Source organism: Scyliorhinus canicula, chromosome 9 (genome assembly GCF_902713615.1).
Source record: "Scyliorhinus canicula chromosome 9, sScyCan1.1, whole genome shotgun sequence".
NCBI classification, from domain to species: Eukaryota; Metazoa; Chordata; class Chondrichthyes; order Carcharhiniformes; family Scyliorhinidae; genus Scyliorhinus; species Scyliorhinus canicula.
Window position 1 is genome coordinate 98,314,103 of NC_052154.1, and position 20,000 is coordinate 98,334,102.

The following is a 20,000-nucleotide window of genomic DNA, read 5'->3' on the forward strand; positions in this document are numbered from 1 at the left end:
GGCGCGGGGGAGAGTAAAGGGGCGTGGGGGAGAGTAAAGGGGCGTGGGGGAGAGTAAAGGGGCGTGGGGGAGAGTAAAGGGGCGCGGGGGAGAGTAAAGGGGCGTGGGGAGAGTAAAGGGGCGCGAGAAGAGTAAAGGGGCGCGGGGGAGAGTAAAGGGCTGCAGTTAGAGTAAAGGGGTGCGCAGATGAGTAAAGGGGTGCGGTGGAGTAAAGGGACATGAGTGAAGTAAAGGGGTGCGCAGAGAGTTAAGGAATGCGGTTACAGTAAAGGGGTGCGCGGAGAGTTAAGGAATGCGGGTACAGTAAAGGGGTGCGCGGAGAGTAAAGGAGTGCGGGTACAGTAAAGGGGTGCGCGGAGAGTTAAGGAGTGCGGGTACAGTAAAGGGGTGCGCGGAGAGTTAAGGAGTGCGGGTACAGTAAAGGGGTGCGCGGAGAGTTAAGGAATGCGGTTACAGTAAAGGGGTGCGCGGAGAGTTAAGGAGTGCGGGTACAGTAAAGGGGTGCGCGGAGAGTTAAGGAGTGCGGGTACAGTAAAGGGGTGCGCGGAGAGTTAAGGAGTGCGGGTACAGTAAAGGGGTGCGCGGAGAGTTAAGGAGTGCGGGTACAGTAAAGGGGTGCGCAGAGAGTTAAGGAATGCGGGTACAGTAAAGGGGTGCGCGGAGAGTTAAGGAATGCGGTTACAGTAAAGGGGTGCGCGGAGAGTTAAGGAGTGCGGGTACAGTAAAGGGGTGCGCGGAGAGTTAAGGAGTGCGGGTACAGTAAAGGGGTGCGCGGAGAGTTAAGGAGTGCGGGTACAGTAAAGCGGTGCGCGGAGAGTTAAGGAATGCGGTTACAGTAAAGGGGTGCGCGGAGAGTTAAGGAGTGCGGGTACAGTAAAGGGGTGCGCAGAGAGTTAAGGAGTGTGGTTACAGTAAAGGGGTGCGCAGAGAGTTAAGGTGTGCGGGTACAGTAAAGGGGTGCGCGGAGAGTTAAGGTGTGCGGTTACAGTAAAGCGGTGCGCGGAGAGTTAAGGAATGCGGTTACAGTAAAGGGGTGCGCGGAGAGTTAAGGAGTGCGGGTACAGTAAAGCGGTGCGCGGAGAGTTAAGGAGTACGGGTACAGTAAAGGGGTGCGCAGAGAGTTAAGGAGTGTGGGTACAGTAAAGGGGTGCGCGGAGAGTTAAGGAGTGCGGGTACAGTAAAGGGGTGCGCGGAGAGTTAAGGAATGCGGTTACAGTAAAGGGGTGCGCGGAGAGTTAAGGAATGCGGTTACAGTAAAGGGGTGCGCGGAGAGTTAAGGAGTGCGGGTACAGTAAAGGGGTGCGCGGAGAGTTAAGGAGTGCGGGTACAGTAAAGGGGTGCGCGGAGAGTTAAGGAGTGCGGGTACAGTAAGGGGTGCGCGGAGAGTTAAGGAATGCGGGTACAGTAAAGGGGTGCGCGGAGAGTTAAGGAATGCGGTTACAGTAAAGGGGTGCGCGGAGAGTTAAGGAGTGCGGGTACAGTAAAGGGGTGCGCGGAGAGTTAAGGAATGCGGGTACAGTAAAGGGGTGCGCAGAGAGTTAAGGAATGCGGTTACAGTAAAGGGGTGCGCAGAGAGTTAAGGAATGCGGTTACAGTAAAGGGGTGCGCGGAGAGTTAAGGAGTGCGGGTACAGTAAAGGGGTGCGCGGAGAGTTAAGGAGTGCGGGTACAGTAAAGGGGTGCGCTGAGAGTTAAGGTGTGCGGGTACAGTAAAGGGGTGCGCGGAGAGTAAAGGAGTGTGGGTACAGTAAAGGGGTGCGTGGAGAGTTAAGGAGTGTGGGTACAGTAAAGGGGTGCGCGGAGAGTTAAGGAGTGCGGGTACTGTAAAGGGGTGCGCGGAGAGTTAAGGAGTGCGGGTACAGTAAAGGGGTGCGCGGAGAGTTAAGGAATGCGGGTACAGTAAAGGGGTGCGCGGAGAGTTAAGGTGTGCGGGTACAGTAAAGGGGTGCGCGGAGAGTTAAGGTGTGCGGGTACAGTAAAGGGGTGCGCGGAGAGTTAAGGTGTGCGGGTACAGTAAAGGGGTGCGCGGAGAGTTAAGGAGTGCGGGTACAGTAAAGGGGTGCGCGGAGAGTTAAGGAGTGCGGGTACAGTAAAGGGGTGCGCGGAGAGTTAAGGAATGCGGTTACAGTAAAGGGGTGCGCGGAGAGTTAAGGAGTGCGGGTACAGTAAAGGGGTGCGCGGAGAGTTAAGGAGTGCGGGTACAGTAAAGGGGTGCGCGGAGAGTTAAGGAGTGCGGGTACAGTAAAGGGGTGCGCGGAGAGTTAAGGAGTGCGGGTACAGTAAAGGGGTGCGCAGAGAGTTAAGGAATGCGGGTACAGTAAAGGGGTGCGCGGAGAGTTAAGGAATGCGGTTACAGTAAAGGGGTGCGCGGAGAGTTAAGGAGTGCGGGTACAGTAAAGGGGTGCGCGGAGAGTTAAGGAGTGCGGGTACAGTAAAGCGGTGCGCGGAGAGTTAAGGAATGCGGTTACAGTAAAGGGGTGCGCGGAGAGTTAAGGAGTGCGGGTACAGTAAAGGGGTGCGCAGAGAGTTAAGGAGTGTGGTTACAGTAAAGGGGTGCGCAGAGAGTTAAGGTGTGCGGGTACAGTAAAGGGGTGCGCGGAGAGTTAAGGTGTGCGGTTACAGTAAAGCGGTGCGCGGAGAGTTAAGGAATGCGGTTACAGTAAAGGGGTGCGCGGAGAGTTAAGGAGTGCGGTTACAGTAAAGCGGTGCGCGGAGAGTTAAGGAGTGCGGGTACAGTAAAGGGGTGCGCGGAGAGTTAAGGAGTGCGGGTACAGTAAAGGGGTGCGCGGAGAGTTAAGGAATGCGGTTACAGTAAAGGGGTGCGCGGAGAGTTAAGGAATGCGGGTACAGTAAAGGGGTGCGCGGAGAGTTAAGGAGTGCGGTTACAGTAAAGGGGTGCGCGGAGAGTTAAGGAGTGCGGGTACAGTAAATGGGTGCGCGGAGAGTTAAGGAATGCGGTTACAGTAAAGCGGTGCGCGGAGAGTTAAGGAATGCGGTTACAGTAAAGGGGTGCGCGGAGAGTTAAGGAGTGCGGTTACAGTAAAGGGGTGCGCGGAGAGTTAAGGAGTGCGGGTACAGTAAAGGGGTGCGCAGAGAGTTAAGGAATGCGGTTACAGTAAAGGGGTGCGCAGAGAGTTAAGGAATGCGGTTACAGTAAAGGGGTGCGCGGAGAGTTAAGGAATGCGGTTACAGTAAAGGGGTGCGCGGAGAGTTAAGGAATGCGGGTACAGTAAAGGGGTGCGCGGAGAGTTAAGGAATGCGGTTACAGTAAAGGGGTGCGCGGAGAGTTAAGGAATGCGGTTACAGTAAAGGGGTGCACGGAGAGTTAAGGAATGTGGTTACAGTAAAGGGGTGCGCGGAGAGTTAAGGAATGCGGTTACAGTAAAGGGGTGCGCGGAGAGTTAAGGAGTGCGGGTACAGTAAAGGGGTGCGCGGAGAGTTAAGGAGTGCGGGTACAGTAAAGGGGTGCGCGGAGAGTTAAGGTGTGCGGGTACAGTAAAGGGGTGCGCGGAGAGTTAAGGAGTGCGGGTACAGTAAAGGGGTGCGCGGAGAGTTAAGGAGTGCGGGTACAGTAAAGGGGTGCGCGGAGAGTTAAGGAGTACGGGTACAGTAAAGGGGTGCGCGGAGAGTTAAGGAGTACGGGTACAGTAAAGGGGTGCGCGGAGAGTTAAGGAGTGCGGGTACAGTAAAGCGGTGCGCGGAGAGTTAAGGAGTACGGGTACAGTAAAGGGGTGCGCGGAGAGTTAAGGAGTGCGGGTACAGTAAAGGGGTGCGCAGAGAGTTAAGGAATGCGGGTACAGTAAAGGGGTGCGCAGAGAGTTAAGGAGTGCGGGTACAGTAAAGCGGTGCGCGGAGAGTTAAGGAGTGCGGGTACAGTAAAGCGGTGCACGGAGAGTTAAGGAATGCGGTTACAGTAAAGGGGTGCACGGAGAGTTAAGGAATGCGGGTACAGTAAAGGGGTGCGCGGAGAGTTAAGGAATGCGGTTACAGTAAAGGGGTGCGCGGAGAGTCAAGTAGTATGGGCACAGTAAAGGAATGTAAAGAGAGTAAAGGTCAGTGGTTATAACAGTGTGGAACCGACTGTGTGTGAGACTGAAGGGTGGTTTGGGTATGTGGTTATTATGGTGTTTGTGAGAAGGTGAGGTGGGGTAGAGGGGATGGAGGGGTGGAAGAAAAGAGGGTTGCTGTGCAGGTGTTGAGAGAGTAGGGAAGGAGGTTTGGGGGGGAAGCGGACAGGAGGAAGGTGATCTGGGGGTTGGTGTATGCGATGGGGAGGAGGAAGGCATGGAGGCGGAGGGGTCGGGCAAAGGAGCGGGAGGGGGAGAAGGTTGGTTGGGAAAGGAGAGGGGAATGCGAGGGAAGGGTATGCTATTAGCGGATAGGGCAGGGAGGAGGAGGGAATGGATGGTAGCAGTGAGGGAATGTGAGGGGGAGTTTGTTTGGTGAGGAGTGGCAGAGAGGGGGAGTGGTGACGGTATAGAGGGTGAGGGGGTAGTGGGTGTGCAGAGTTCTGATGTGAGTGATCAAGTCATTGAATCCTGTTCCTGATAGTTCTCTTACCAGAGCTGCAAGTTCAAGGTTCAAAGGGGAAAGGAGGGCACAGGCCGAATTGTGATGTGGAAGCTGGGAATTACTCACAGTTATACCATGGAAACAACCTTTGCAGGATCTACGCTGGGTAAGTGGGAATTTCTCAATCGCTCAGTGAAGGTTGCTGCCACTTGCTGTGTGTACTAATGCCTCCCAACATGCTGCACAGTAAGACCGTCAAACAAAAAACTGACGCTGAAACATGTCCAATGACCCAATGTTTGGTGCAAAGGTCAGCTTTAATGAGCAAGTTATTGAAGGTACGAGAGGTTTAAAAGGAGAGTTCTGGAACCTGAGCATTACTGAAGGAAGGGGAAATTTTCCTGGATCCACTTTCCTCCTGGCCAATCAGATGGCGGATCCTTCACAAAGTCTTTATATCTTAATGTAATGTATATTTGCTGAGAGTTGCCAATTATTTCACTAAATATCTGACACTGTTTCTCGACCAGCTTACCTTTTATCCTATTTTCCAAATTCACTTAAGCCAACTTGTGTCTCGGCACTCATGTAACTGCCTTTACTTACATTTAAGACACGAGTCTTAGACCCACACTTGTCACCCTCCAGCATAATGTGAAATTCTATTATGTTCTGATCATTGTTGCCTCGCGATTCCTTTATTATGAGGAAGACTGCACAATTTTTCATGCTCCCCTCAATCTCGGGGGGCCACAGAGAACCTCCTTTCAGGGATGTAAACACGGCCCACTAGGTTGGTTTAGGTAAGGGATAAGTCCTCTTTGTTTTGCTCTGAGCTGAGTTATTCATGGACATGAGTGTGAGGAGCTGACTGGAACTAACCTGGGCTGTGCTATTTTACTGAATGCTGCGACTTGTTTCCATTTAACAGGGCACCGACGAGCTACCCATTTCAGCACCGAGGACCTCAAATCACTGGGTTATCATTTCTGTGACACACTGCTTGATTTCTGTGACCCCGACAACTCAAAGGTTAGTAGCTTAGACTCATCAGTCCATACCCCTCTGAACAGCTGCTGCAAATATAATAATGTTCGCACAAAGGGCAGACAATGTGTGCTGTTTACACTGATATTCTGACCCCCCCCCCGCTTTAGAAATATGACCACCGCATGACCATTCAACACGAGACACACAGTCCACATGGATTCCTGAGACCTGAGCCCGACACACATGTAATATTCAGGTGCATGTGGCCATGGACGAATGTGTAACCTGCCCCTGTTCTGCATATGAGACAGATGCAGATGCATTTAACATGGACATGAAAAAATGAAAATGACACATGCAGGGACATAAGACATGCACCCATGTACATGTCATATACATGTGTGACTTTGTTTCCTTACTGACCTCATGTCCCTCTCTCCCTTGCCTGTTTAGTTTGAGCAGTGTCTGCTAGACGTACGTGCTGATCTACAGAGGGAACTCCGCCGACGGTTAGAAAAACTGGGCCTTCAGTACGATTCAGACGTGATACTGAGCGACCTGTCTATGTCAGAATTGGAGTCCAGGTACGCACACAAGTTAAAGGGTACTGGGTTTGACAAAGAAAATGGCACAATTGTTGTTATGCTCATCATTCCCAAAAGTTTGAAATAATCGCACTTTTAGGTACAAGTATTCGAGCTGACATGGGGACTATATTTCCAGAGTGGGCCATGTGCTGTGGAATGATACATTGTTGGTAAGCTGACTGTAGTACAATGGAAGATGATATAATAATATTATAATCGCTTATTGTCACAAGTAGGCTTCAATGAAGTTACTGTGAAAAGCCCCTAGTTGCCACATTCCGGCACCTGTTTAGGGAGGCCGGTACGGGAATTGAACCCGCACTGCTGCTTTGTTCTGCATAGCAAGTGTTGCTCTGTTTCAGTCCCAACAGCGTCGCCAATACTGTGGGTATTTCTATTTATCTTGGTGAACCACAAGCTTTCCCATATATCAATCAAATGACCACAAAACCAGTTACTCAGTTCAAAGATGGTTTATTTACATACACGAGAGTTATCTCAATATGCAAACACAATATATACTACGAGTTAAACTACACCTATCAGCTACAATAACCTATACTTAACTTCAGGACGACCATCACTGTACAAATGGATAGGGCCTTTATCTGGATTTCACTTGGCTGGTTTGAAGAAAGTGGCTCTGTCTCTATTGGGGTCATCCGTAACATAGCGATCGTTGGTCTTGAACTTGGCTGGCTGTTCCTGCTGCGAGTGGGTTGGCACAGGCCGGATCCAAAAGAGACAGAACACATGGCTGTGCTCTCTTTTATCCCTCTGGGATTTCGTGCTCTTTGGGGCGGTCCTTAACCTTGGACCCAATAGTTCGACAGGGCTCTGATCACTTCTTCGATTTCGGCCAATATGGGTGGGTGACTTGGTAGCTGGGCGGGTCCTTAGCGGTCATTGACCTTGGCAGTTGTGCTTTCTGAGTAAGGGGAGTGGCGCCGATCAGTCTGTGGCTGTACCAGTTGCTTGATTGGAGTTCTATTGTCCTGGAAAAATGGGCCATTAAAATGCAAACGAGTAGGGGTTTCGATCAGGTCTGGTTATCTGTGTTTCAGATACACATAGGCTGTTTATCTGTCTGAGTCCTGGGTTGGCCATAATTCCCACGGTCCTTTGCAGGTGGCCATCTAAGATGGCTACATTCCGTCCTTTTTAATCTGAACGCAAAACGTGGTGGATCACACTATTGATCCCTGTTAATCCTTGATGGACCGGTCACCCTTGGTCAAGGCAAGGTTCTACTTTACTCTGTCTTATGGTTTGGGACATTTACCTAATATTTAATTGATACATTCATAAATTAATTCATCTCTAACGGTTACTATAATTTAGGTCACGACAACATTTATTTTATCCGCACAGTTGATCTCTAGCTAACACTATGTGAATATCAAAGAATTTATACACAGTACAAAATTTAAAACAGCAGCGTCACATTTCTACTTTATCCTAATAAAGTTAAAGAGGTACATGGTTTAGTTTTAGTGGTGATTGTTACATGAGTTCAACTTTGTTGAATTCCAAAGAAGGGGGATCTGACTGTATATATCGGGGAGAGATAGGCTTTGGCTCGCCATTTACGGAGTCGAAGTGTCTGAATGACACTGTAGATTATTGCACTTACTAGAAGGGCCTCGACTATGTATGAAAGGGGGCTCCATTTGGCAATGTTTTCACACCAGGTGGGGGTTTCGATGTCTGTATTTATGTGTGGTGTAGTGTCCGGGCTGGTGGTGGCCTGTTGTGTGGTAGTGTTCGGGGTTGGTGTAGTGTTTGTTAAAACAATCCATTGCGCGCGCAGTTGCAGAAGTCCAGCGATGATCCAAATGCATGTCAGCAGTCCTTACTTCCTCCTGTGTCTTCTGCTTTCCGTGTAATCCTGGGGGTGCAAGCATAGTATCTGTTATTATCTTTGGTGAATATCACGTTTTATTAGTCTTTCTCTTCTTACTCCAATTACCCGTTATGATTGTCACCATGTGTGACTCCCTCATTTTTTTTGTTTTTCGAAATACCATGTTGGGGAGACAAGAAATGCAACATTTTTTTGAAGTACAGAGACTCTCGCAGCTTGTGGTCGATGCGGGGAGTGGTCGGACAATTCCTTCGACCAGTCTTTTCTTTATTTGCAACCAGTGGTGGTTGAGGCTGATGCTAACCAGCCGAATTTCAGGGCGGCCAGTTTTATAGAGTTTTGTCCCAGGGCTCAGAGGTAGTTCGCGTGTAGCAGTGTGTACAGCAGCAGTGATTAGCAACCAATTGTGTCACATGTGTAAATAGCATGTGGGGAGCAACCAGGGGATCGTGGGAGGTAAAGGAAAGATGGGGTGAGCGTACGGAGCTTACCAAAATACATTCTTTATACCACAACCAAAGGGAGAGTAGAGAAGGTGGAACTAAGGCCTGCCAAAGGCAAGGCAGAGTATAGAGAACCATTCCAGAGCATGTGAAGTGACGGGAACATGAGGTGTGTGTGGGCTGCTGCGGGAGAAGAATGGGTGGAACCCCCGGGTAGGGCGGGGATTAGTGCAGTTACTTCACTACCCGAGCTTGGCTGACCAGATGAACTTCAGGTCCTCAGGTAGGGCGGGGACCAGTGCCATTACTCCCTACCTGGGTGACCTGGGTGGACGGTAAGAGTTTGTAGTCGTATGGAAACTTGTCATAAAAACTGGGAAAACAATCTGCTTCTCAACAAACGTGTGCCTTTAACTGACATTGGGTATCTTACCCTCGAATCAGAAGAGTAATTGTGTGTCGGACGACATGAATTAAAACCATGTGGTCGAAGAAGAAGAAGGAAAAAGGCGGGCAGGCTCCATCAGAACTTTGGACACCTCAATACTTTTTTTTTTTAAATTTAGAGTACCCAATTATTTTTTCCAATTAAGGGACAATTTAGCATGGCCAATCCACCTACTCTGCACATTTTTTGGGTTGTGGGGGCGAAACCCACGCAGACACGGGGAGAATGTGCAAACTCCACACGGACAGTGACCCAGAGCCGGGATCGAACCTGGGACCTCAGCGCCGTGAGGCGGTTGTGCTAACCACTAGGCCACCGTGCTGCCCTGACACCTCAATACTTAGGCGGTGTCTCTTTCTCATCATCTGGACACCTCAGGGTTCTGTACCAAACAGTATTGTAAACGCATTACCGAAGCGAGAGTCAGTATCTGAATCATCGCTATCTCCCAGTTACCAAACTCGTGTCTGCCGTTTCTGTGCCTTGGCCGCGTGGGCCATCAGATGGTCCGAATCGTCGTGCCTTAACAGTCTGCAAGAGTTGTTGCTGTGCCAAAGAGGGGCTTGTTTGTCATGAGGCATAGGGGCGGTGGAAGTGGCAAGTTACTGTGGCCGGGCGGTGATGGGGGAGGGCATATAGGGGGGTCAAAGATATCTAAGTCGTGGTTCCAGGGACTGGGGTGACTGGTGGCAGAGAGATCGCTCCAGTGTTCAGGGATAGTAATCAAATCCGGGGGCTCTCACTGTCACCGGAGTCAAGTTCAAGGTGAAAGTCCATACCTGTGGGCGGAGACAAGTTCGGGTCTGTGGGCATGGACAAGGGATAAATGTCGGCATGGCTGGGGAAGGGTTGGCATAGGGGTCGGACTAGGTTGTCGATGGTGGAATTGTCTCCTATTGCCAGAGAGATGTGGTGGGAGTGGCTACATTGTGATCCGTAGACTTTGAGTTGGTTGATGTGGAACCAACCAGTTTTACCGTTCGACTACATTATCTTGTACACGGGGGGGGCTTACTTTGTCGGAAATGGAGTAGGGTCTTGCAAATTTGGGGGAAAGGAAAGAACTGGGGTTGTACAGTGAAACCATTACTTTCTGACCGACTGTGTACTCTACGGGGTGGATGGTTTTGTCAAAACTGGCTTTACTCTGCTTCTTTCTAGCGCCTAGTCGGACAGCTGCAGCGAGTTGCGCCGCTTTAATGTTATCTGTAACCTGTTGGACTGCTTTTCTGTGGGTGAGGGTGGTTACTGTAGGGCTTGCCAGATCGAGGCCTAATAAATATTCAGTACCCTTCATGGGCCGTCCGGTCATGAAAGTGTGGGGGGTGAAACCTGTGGAACTGGAAATGGGGTTCCAAATAACCATGAGACCTAATGAGAGGACTGTGTCCCACGTGGTATGTTCTGTGGCACTATCTTCCTGATGGTCGCTTTTGAAGTTCAATTCATTCTCTCGACAATGCTTGGGGGTGATATTCTATATGGAATTTCTGCCTGATCCCAAAAATTGTTAGAACATTTTGCATGACTCTGCCGGTGAAATGGGAACCTTGGTCTGACTCAACACTGTGGGGGAGACCCCAGCGTGTAAATATCTGTTGGGTCAAAATCTTAGCGGTGGCTTTTGCTGTGATTGTCCGTGAGAGAAATGTTTCTACCCATTTAGTAAAGGTGTTGATTACAACCAATATGTACTTGAAACCGTTTCTGCAAGGGTGGAGGGGGCCAATGTAACCAATTAGAAAATTTGTCCAAGGGCCATTCACAGGTCGGGTGTGACGTAATTGTCCTTTCTTTGTGTACTGTTCGGGATTGTAAGGAGCACAGACAGATGAGGCAATTCTCGACATAATGAGTACATCGCTTTTAAATGGGGTCACCAACACAAAGGTTATTAATGGGCAATGGTATTGTCTATCCCCTGATGTCCATGTCTGTTATGAAATTGGGAAATGAGCTGGTTTCTGTCCTGGGTGGGGACCACATAAATTCCGTATTTTAAAACTATGCCGTCCTGAACAGTCAGTGTGTCCTTCCATTTATCATAGAGGGCTGGGAGTGTGCCATCAAAAACCTCTTTGAGAGTGTCGTCTGCTTTTTGGGCTTGAGATAGATCCTCAATATTGGTCTGGGAAGCCTGGACTGAGTGTATCGGCTTGCTTTCGGGTGGCTGCCAGAAGTGACCATGGCGTGATCCTGCTTTGGCCAAGGCATCTGCCTTTACATTATCAGGTGGGGAGGAGCGATGGTGGCTTCTCACTTTAATAATACCGTATGTGCGATCTGAGGCTGTCTTGAGAATGTGCTTTAACAACGGGGCAGAAGGTAGGGGTTTTCAAGATTCCCACAGGGGCAGGAATTCTGTCAAACTGTTGCTGTCGGATTGTATGTCTGCGGGGGTTGGAAAAGAGTCGGGGTGCTGAATTACATAGGCTATGGCTGCGAGTTCTACTGCTTGTGAACCTAGGTGGCCGGGTAATTTTAAAGCGACCTCTTCCAGTGGGTGTCCCTGCGCGTCTTCCACGAAAATTCCACAACCAGTAATTCTAACCCCATTTTCGATTGTGGAAGAACTGTCTACATACATTTTTTAAGTACCCCTTGTGGTTTGGAAATCCTGTGTTTTACTGCCTGCTCGTGGGTAGTGACTTTGGGATAAAGGGTCCTGTGTGGTGTTGGGCTGCTATGATCTGGCACTCATGTGGGATCCCTGCATATTGGAGATTATCGGCCAGAAATGTGTAGGTCTTGGTGCATTTTACCGTGATGTCCCTGCCTTGTAATAGTAGTGTCCAGCGAGCTGCTCTGATTTGGCTGGGCTGACTGAACCGTCCTTTAATCTACCATCTAGTAATAGTTGTGTGGGGGTGTGCTCGGTCAAGATTGTTACTGGGTTGAGGCCTGTGATGTATGCAAAGTACTGTACCGCCCAAAAGACTGCCAGCAAGTGCTGTTCGCAGGCTGAGAATCCTTGCTCTACGGGGTCTAATACTCTTGAGGCATAGGCTATGGGTCCTAAGCAATCATGTTATTCTTGGAGGAGTACTGCTGATAGGGTTCGGTCGGTGGTTGCTACTTCGATGGCATAAGGCGAGTGTGGGTCTGGCAATTGTAAAGCAGGGGTTATGCCTAGGGCGCGTTTTAAATCATGAATGGCGTCTGTGTGCTGCGGAAGCCATTCCCATGGGGCTTTCTTTTTAAGGAGCTCTGAGACTGGGGCTGCTTTGGTGGCAAAATCATCTATATAATTTCTGCAATACCCTACCAAACCTAGGAATAACCGGAGTGCAGTGACATTTTGGGGCAGGGGCAATTTAACGATGAACTCGATCCGTTTTTCCTCAATTTCTCTCTTCCCGTGGGTGATGATAGTGCCTAAATAAAGAACCTTTTCCTTTAAACTCTGGGCCTTTTTGGGGTTTACCTTACATCTGATTGATTGCAGTAGGCCGCGTAATTCAGATAAGAGCTCTATGTGTTCCTTTTTTGTGTCCATTTGCAAGAGCAGATCGTCTATATATTGTATTAGGCACTCGGGTCGGGAAAATTTAGAAAGTCCGTTGGCCAATTGTCGGTGGAAAATGGAGGGGGAGTTATGGAATCCTTGTGTGGGGCACGTCCACGTGTACTGCTGCCCTTGAAACGTAAATGCAAATTTATACTGGCAGGCCCTGTCTAACGGGATGGACGAAAAGCCATTGCTGATGTCCAGCACTGTGAAATATTTGGCCTATACTCCCTGTTTGAGTATGGACTTGAGGCAACAGTGGGGGCTGCTGAAGGGGTTACTTTATTATGTTCTCGGTAGTCGATCGTTAGTCGCCATGAACCATCGCGCTTTTTTACGGGCCAAATTGGGGCATTATTTGTGGACGCTACGGGTCGAATAACTCATTGGTCTAACAAACTGTTAATAACCTTCAAAATCTCACCCTCGGCTTGCCCTGGGAAACCGTACTGCTTTTGCAGCTTCAGATCGGGACCTGAAATCGATTCTGTACCTGGGATCTTCCCACAATCGTGTTTGTGTTGTGCGAACAAAGCTTTGTGTTTTATCTTCTATGCACTAATTGTTTGCGGATTAAACCAATAGTCCCCTCTGAGCAAATCCTGTTTTTCATAATCCCCTACTGTGAGCGTGGATGGGATAATTCTAGAGAGGACTGTGTGCAGTGGATAGGAATTTCTGGAGGGCACTGTGTACAGTAGATGGGGTATTTATGGAGGAGACTGTGTAAAGTAGATGAGGTGTTTATGGAGGGGACTGTGTACAGTGGATAGAATATTCTTTGAGGGGACTATGGGTATTTCTGGAGGGAGCTGTGTGCAGTATATGGAGTTTTTGGAAAGGACTGTGTACTGTAGATGGGGATTTCTGGAGGGGACTGTGTACAATGGATGGGGATTTATGGAGGGGACTGTACAGGAGATGTGGTATTTCTGGAGGGGGCTGTCTGCTATGGATGGGTATTTATGGAGGAGACTGTGTACAGTAGATAGTGTATTCTTGGAGGGGACTATGTACAGTATATGCGGATTTCTGGAAGGGCTGTGTACAGGAGATGGGTATTTCTGCAGGAGAATGTGTACAGGAGATGGGTATTTCTGGAGCGGACTGTGCTGTGGATAGAAGATTTCTGGAGGGGACTGTGTACAGTAAATGGGGTATTTCTGGAGGGGACTGTGTACAGTAAATGGGGTATTTCTGGAGGGGACTGTGTACAGTAAATGGGGTATTTCTGGAGGGGACTGTGTACAGTAAATGGGGTATTTCTGGAGGGGACTGTGTACAGTCGATGAGATATTTCTGCAGGACTGTGTACAGTGGATGGGAATTTCTGGAGGGGACTGTGTACAGTAGATGGGGTATTTCTGGAGGGGACTGTGTAAAGTAGATGAGGTGTTTATGGAGGGGACTGTGTACAGTGGACAGAATATTCTTTGAGGGGACTATGGGTATTTCTGGAGGGAGCTGTGTGCAGTGGATGAAGATTTCTGGAGGGGACTGTGTACAGTATATGGAGTTTCTGGAAAGGACTGTGTACTGTAGATGGGGATTTCTGGAGGGGACTGTGTACAATGGATGGGGATTTATGGAGGGGACTGTACAGGAGATGGGGTATTTCTGGAGGGGGCTGTCTGCTATGGATGGGGATTTCTGGAGAGGACTGTGTACAGTAGATGGGGCTTTCTTGTGGGGTCTGTGTACAATGATTGAACTATTTCTGGAAGGGACTGAAGTACATGAGATGGGGTATTTCTGGAGGGGACTATGTAACTAGATAGAGTATTTCTGGAGGGGGCTGTGTACAGTGGATGGGGATTTCTGGAGGGTCTGTATACAGTATATGGGGATTTTTGGAGGGAACTGTAAAATGGTTGGAGTATTTCTGGAGGTGACTGTGTAAAGTGGTTGGAGTAATTCTGGAGGGGATTGTGTACAGTAAATGCAACACGTGAGGATGGTGAGTCTGTAATTTATGAGTGAGTGACTTGGTGAATGAGGATGACTGGAGGATGGTCTGTGTGAAACTGTTCCCTTCTTACTGTAGCTTTATTCATATTTCTTTCAGCACCAGTGGGTCAGACAGCTCCCCGTCTGATGGACCCCCAGCACATTTGATGAGTCTCAGAGAGAAGGTTAGTGAGGGCAAATATTCTGTTCATTTATTTTTATTCTATCATGGGAGGGTGGGCCTCATTAGCAGTGTTATGGGCGAGGGTTTAGAGAACCCCAAAGTGTATCATGGAGTTCACCTGACCTACAACTTTTAATAGATTGTGGTATGGGGAGCACACGGCCCACTCTACAGGTGTGGTACAGCAGAAATGGAAAAGTATTTTTGAAAGCAAAACAATGTCTATTCTATGAACTCAAGTTGACCTTTTTGAAACATACAGTGAACATCTTAGCAACCATCATATCAAATACAACCCCCAAGGAATACAACACTAAGTAATCCTTAATAACTTCCCAAACAACATCCAGAAGACAAAAGAAACACCTTTTAACAGAAGCACATTAGGTTTACATTCACTACTGAGAACATTTATAATTCTGTATTCACCAAATGATCAAGAGATAGTCTTTTCATGGCAGAGAGAACAGCAGTACACCTGCTCTGTCTGGCTTCAACTCCAACACTGAAAACAAAACTAAAACACACCCTGCAGCAAACAGCCTAAAACGAAAGTAAAAAGCCGACAGACAGCCCAGCTCCACCTACTCTCTGACATCACTGCAGTAATTTGAGCAGCCAAACATTTCTTAAAGCGACATTCTCATGACACCTCCCCTCAAGAAAAGAAAAGAAACAATCAACTTCAAGATGGGTTAATTTTTCACCTTTTCACTATCCTTTAAGAAATGCACACAGGAAAGATACTTTTCGTTTCAAAAAACAACACACGCAAACAGGTATAATAATATAGTCCATTTTTTGTTCTTCCTCCAACTGAAATCCATCTCGATTGACAGTCTCTTTGAACAAGAAGGTGTCTGCATGATCTGTCCATTTCTCTACACCTCGACATTTCTCTTTAAAGTCAAATACTTTAGTTCAATCTGATCACTGAGTCCCTTGTAATTCTCCAACACATGAGCATTAGTTATCACAGCTTTCAGGCGGTCAAATGCCTGTTGAAACTCTGCTGTCCACTGGAATTTGTTACACATCTTGAGCAAGTCCATCAGTGGAGCAATCACGCTACAAAAGTTTTTCACCAATGTTCGAACAAATCCACTCCTGCCAAGAAATCGTATTATTTCCCTTCGTCATGACAGTATGGGAAACTCCTCAATAACTGTTGGTTTCACATCCCGTATGACCATTCGACCCTGTCCGATTGTATGGCCAAGGAAAGTGACCTGGGCTTTTCCAAATTCACTTTTGACTAGGTTTATCACCAAACCCACTCCTGAAGTCGATCAAATAACTCCATCAGATGTTTTAAATGTTCTTTCCATGTCTGGCTGAAAATTACCAGATCGTCGATGTATACCGCACAATTGGGTAATCCTGAAATGACTTTGTTAGTTAACCGTTAAAATGTGGCTGGTGTGTTTTTCATGCTAAATGGCATAACTTTGAATTGGTATATACCATCTGGAGTCACAAAAGCTGAAATCTCCTTCACCTTTAAGTAAATCCAGTTTAGAAATAAAAGCAGATTGTCCCATTTTCTCAATGCAATCCTCCAAACGTGGAATAGGATAAGAGTCCGTTCTTGTAACTGCATTAACCTTTCTATAGTCCACACACAACTGTTGGGTACCGTCTGGTTTAGGTACCATCACTATGGGTGAGTTCCATTGGCTGCAACACACTTCAATTATGCCATTTGTAAGCATACTCTCAATCTCTTTGTTAACCTGTGCCAATTTTAAAGGGTTAAGTTTATATGGATGTTGTTTGATTGGAACAGCATTTCCCACATCTACATTATGTATAGCCATTTTAGTACTTCCCAACTTATCGCCACAAACATGTCCATGTGATATCTATAACTCTTTCAGGTCAGTTCGGTTTTCCTCTGGAAGGTAACTCAACACTTTATCCCAATTTTTAAGAACATCCTCGTTTACCAATTTAATATGAGTTCTGTCAAATTCACAGTCATCTGGATTTGGTTCATCACTTTGAGTTAGAATCATTAAAACCTCCTCCTTTTTCTCTCCTTCCCTTTCAAAGTACCTTTTAAGCATATTCACATGACACACTCGGTGAGACTTCCTTCCGGCGTTTTTACCACATACTTCTACATTACAACAAGGACTGCTCTTCAAAATGATTCAGTTAGCTGTAACGTGCTTTCGGATGTCAGGTGTTTGTGGAAAGGGGCAGCATAAATGTACCTTTATGCCTTAACCATGTATTTACACAGGCTTGTGGGAGGGCCATTGTACTGTCCTCCAGATGGTGATCAGGAGCAGAAATTGTGACGTTTAGGTGAACTGGCCCCTCTGGAGAAAACCAACTCCAGTGCCATAGCCCATTGTGAGAGATATAGACTCAGTTAAGCCAACATTCCCACCAACTGGATCCCACATTCACCACTTTATCTCTACCCTGCTTCCATTGCCCAGACCCGCCTGAAGAAGAAGAAACTGAGGACACGAAAGGAAAGGAACAGACTGCGCCAACATCAGCTCCTCAATGTGTCTTCTCTGCCAGTTCAGATCAGGCATCAGACAGTGAGTAACTATCATCCCAGGGGAATCTGAGTCAGTGCAGTCATCCAGCATGGCAGGAGAGATGGTGAGAAGAACTGAAGGTGGGGAGAGTGAGTGATGTTCTGGGAAGTGAGTGAGTGATGTTTGGGGAGTGAGTGAGTGAGTGACGTTCTGGGGAGTGAGTGAGTGACGTTCTGGGGAATGAGTGAGTGACGTTCTGGGGAGTGCGTGAGTGACGTTCTGGGGAGTGCGTGAGTGACGTTCTGGGGAGTGAGTGAGTGACGTTCTGGGGAATGAGTGAGTGACGTTCTGGGGAGTGAGTGAGTGACGTTCTGGGGAGTGAGTGAGTGACGTTCTGGGGAGTGAATGAGTGATGTTCTGGGGAGTGAGTGAGTGACGTACTGGGGAGTGGGTGAGTGACGTTCTGGGGAGTGAGTGAGTGACGTTCTGGGGCGTGCGTGAGTGACGTTCTGGGGAGTGAGTGATGTTCTGGGGAGTGAGTGATGTTCTGTGGAGTGAGTGAGTGATGTTCTGGGGAGTGAGTGATGTTCTGGGGAGTGAGTGAGTGACGCTCTGGGGAGTGAGTGAGTGACGTTCTGGGGAATGAGTGAGTGACGTTCTGGGGAGTGAGTGAGTGACGTTCTGGGGAGTGAGTGAGTGACGTTCTGGGGAATGAGTGAGTGACGTTCTGGGGAGTGAGTGAGTGACGTTCTGGGGAGTGAGTGAGTGACGTTCTGGGGAGTGAGTGAGTGACGTTCTGGGGAGTGAGTGAGTGACGTACTGGGGAGTGGGTGAGTGACGTTCTGGGGAGTGAGTGAGTGACGTTCTGGGGCGTGCGTGAGTGACGTTCTGGGGAGTGAGTGATGTTCTGGGGAGTGAGTGATGTTCTGTGGAGTGAGTGAGTGATGTTCTGGGGAGTGAGTGATGTTCTGGGGAGTGAGTGAGTGACGCTCTGGGGAGTGAGTGAGTGACGTTCTGGGGCGTGAGTGAGTGACGTTCTGGGGCGTGAGTGAGTGACGTTCTGGGGAGTGAGTGACGTTCTGGGGAGTGAGTGACGTTCTGGGGAGTGAGTGCGTGGCGTTCTGGGGAGTGAGTGAGTGACGTTCTGGGGAGTGAGTGAGTGACGTTCTGGGGAGTGAGTGAGTGACGTTCTGGGGAGTGAGTGAGTGACGTTCTGGGGAGTGAGTGACGTTCTGGGGAGTGAGTGACGTTCTGGGGAGTGAGTGACGTTCTGGGGAGTGAGTGACGTTCTGGGGAGTGAGTGACGTTCTGGGGAGTGAATGACGTTCTGGGAGTGAGTGACGTTCTGGGGAGTGAGTGATGTTCTGGGGAGTGAGTGACGTTCTGGGAGTGAGTGACGTTCTTGGGAGTGAATGAGTGACGCTCTGGGGAGTGAGTGAGTGACGTTCTGGGGAGTGAGTGAGTGACGTTCTGGGGAGTGAGTGAGTGACATTCTGGGGAGTGAGTGACGTTCTGGGGAGTGAGTGACGTTCTGGGGAGTGAGTGACGTTCTGGGGAGTGAGTGACGTTCTGGGGAGTGAGTGAAGTTCTGGGGAGTGAGTGACGTTCTGGGGAGTGAGTGACGTTCTGGGGAGTGAGTGATGTTCTGGGGAATGAGTGACGTTCTGGGGAGTGAATGAGTGACACTCTGGGGAGTGAGTGAGTGATGTTCTGGGGAGTGAGTGAGTGACGTTCTGGGAGTGAGTGATGTTCTTGGGAGTGAATGAGTGATGCTCTGGAGAGTGAGTGAGTGACGTTCTGGGGAGTGAGTGACGTTCTGGGGAGTGAGTGAGTGGCATTCTGGGGAGTGAGTGAGTGACATTCTGGGGAGTGAGTGACGTTCTGTGGAGTGAGTGACGTTTTGGGGAGTGAGTGATGTTCTGGGGAGTGAGTGATGTTCTGGGGAGTGAGTGACGTTCTGGGAGTGAGTGACGTTCTTGGGAGTGAATGAGTGACGCTCTGGGGAGTGAGTGAGTGACGTTCTGGGGAGTGAGTGAGTGATGTTCTTGGGAGTGAATGAGTGACGCTCTGGAGAGTGAGTGAGTGACGTTCTGGGGAGTGAGTGATGTTCTGGGGAGTGAGTGATGTTCTGTGGAGTGAGTGAGTGACATTCTGGGGCGTGAGTGAGTGACGTTCTGGGGCGTGAGTGAGTGATGTTCTAGGGAGTGAGTGACATTCTGAGGAGTGAGTGACGTTCTGGGGAGTGGGTGAGTGACGTTCTGGGGCGTGAGTGAGTGACGTTCTGGGGAGTGAGTGACGTTCTGGGGAGTGAGTGACGTTCTGGGGAGTGGGTGAGTGACGTTCTGGGGAGTGAGTGAGTGACGTTCTGGGGAGTGAGTGAGTGACGTTCTGGGGAGTGAGTGAGTGACGTTCTGGGGAGTGGGTGAGTGACGTTCTGGGGAGTGAGTGAGTGACGTTCTGGGGAGTGAGTGACATTCTGGGGAGTGAGTGACGTTCTGGGGAGTGAGTGAGTGACGTTCTGGGGAGTGAGTGACGTTCTGGGGAGTGAGTGACGTTCTGGGAGTGAGTGACGTTCTTGGGAGTGAATGAGTGACGTTCTGGGAGTGAGTGACGTTCTGGGGAGTGAGTGAGTGACATTCTGGGGAGTGAGTGAGTGATGTTCTTGGGAGTGAATGAGTGACGCTCTGGAGAGTGAGTGAGTGACGTTCTGGGGTGTGAGTGAGTGACGTTCTGGGGAGTGAGTGAGTGACGTTCTGGGGAGTGAGTGAGTGACGTTCTGGGGCGTGAGTGAGTGACGTTCTGGGGCGTGAGTGAGTGACGTTCTGGGGAGTGAGTGATGTTCTGGGGAGTGAGTGAGTGACGCTCTGGGGAGTGAGTGAGTGACGTTCTGGGGAATGAGTGAGTGACGTTCTGGGGAGTGAGTGAGTGACGTTCTGGGGAGTGAGTGAGTGACGTTCTGGGGAATGAGTGAGTGACGTTCTGGGGAGTGAGTGAGTGACGTTCTGGGGAGTGAGTGAGTGACG

The 20,000-nt window shown here is 49.1% G+C and overlaps 1 protein-coding gene across 1 annotated transcript in view; it reads left to right on the plus strand.

Annotated features, from left to right (window-relative positions):
* Positions 1-20,000, plus strand: part of LOC119970919 (cytosolic carboxypeptidase 2-like) — a 31,637-nt gene that overhangs the window by 3,864 nt on the left and 7,773 nt on the right. Inside the window, exons 2-6 of the mRNA XM_038806028.1 lie at positions 4,551-4,677; positions 5,443-5,543; positions 5,955-6,085; positions 14,417-14,483; positions 16,930-17,037. Of these exons, the coding sequence (XP_038661956.1) occupies positions 4,551-4,677; positions 5,443-5,543; positions 5,955-6,085; positions 14,417-14,483; positions 16,930-17,037 (534 nt within the window). The remainder of the gene's footprint in view (positions 1-4,550; positions 4,678-5,442; positions 5,544-5,954; positions 6,086-14,416; positions 14,484-16,929; positions 17,038-20,000) is intronic.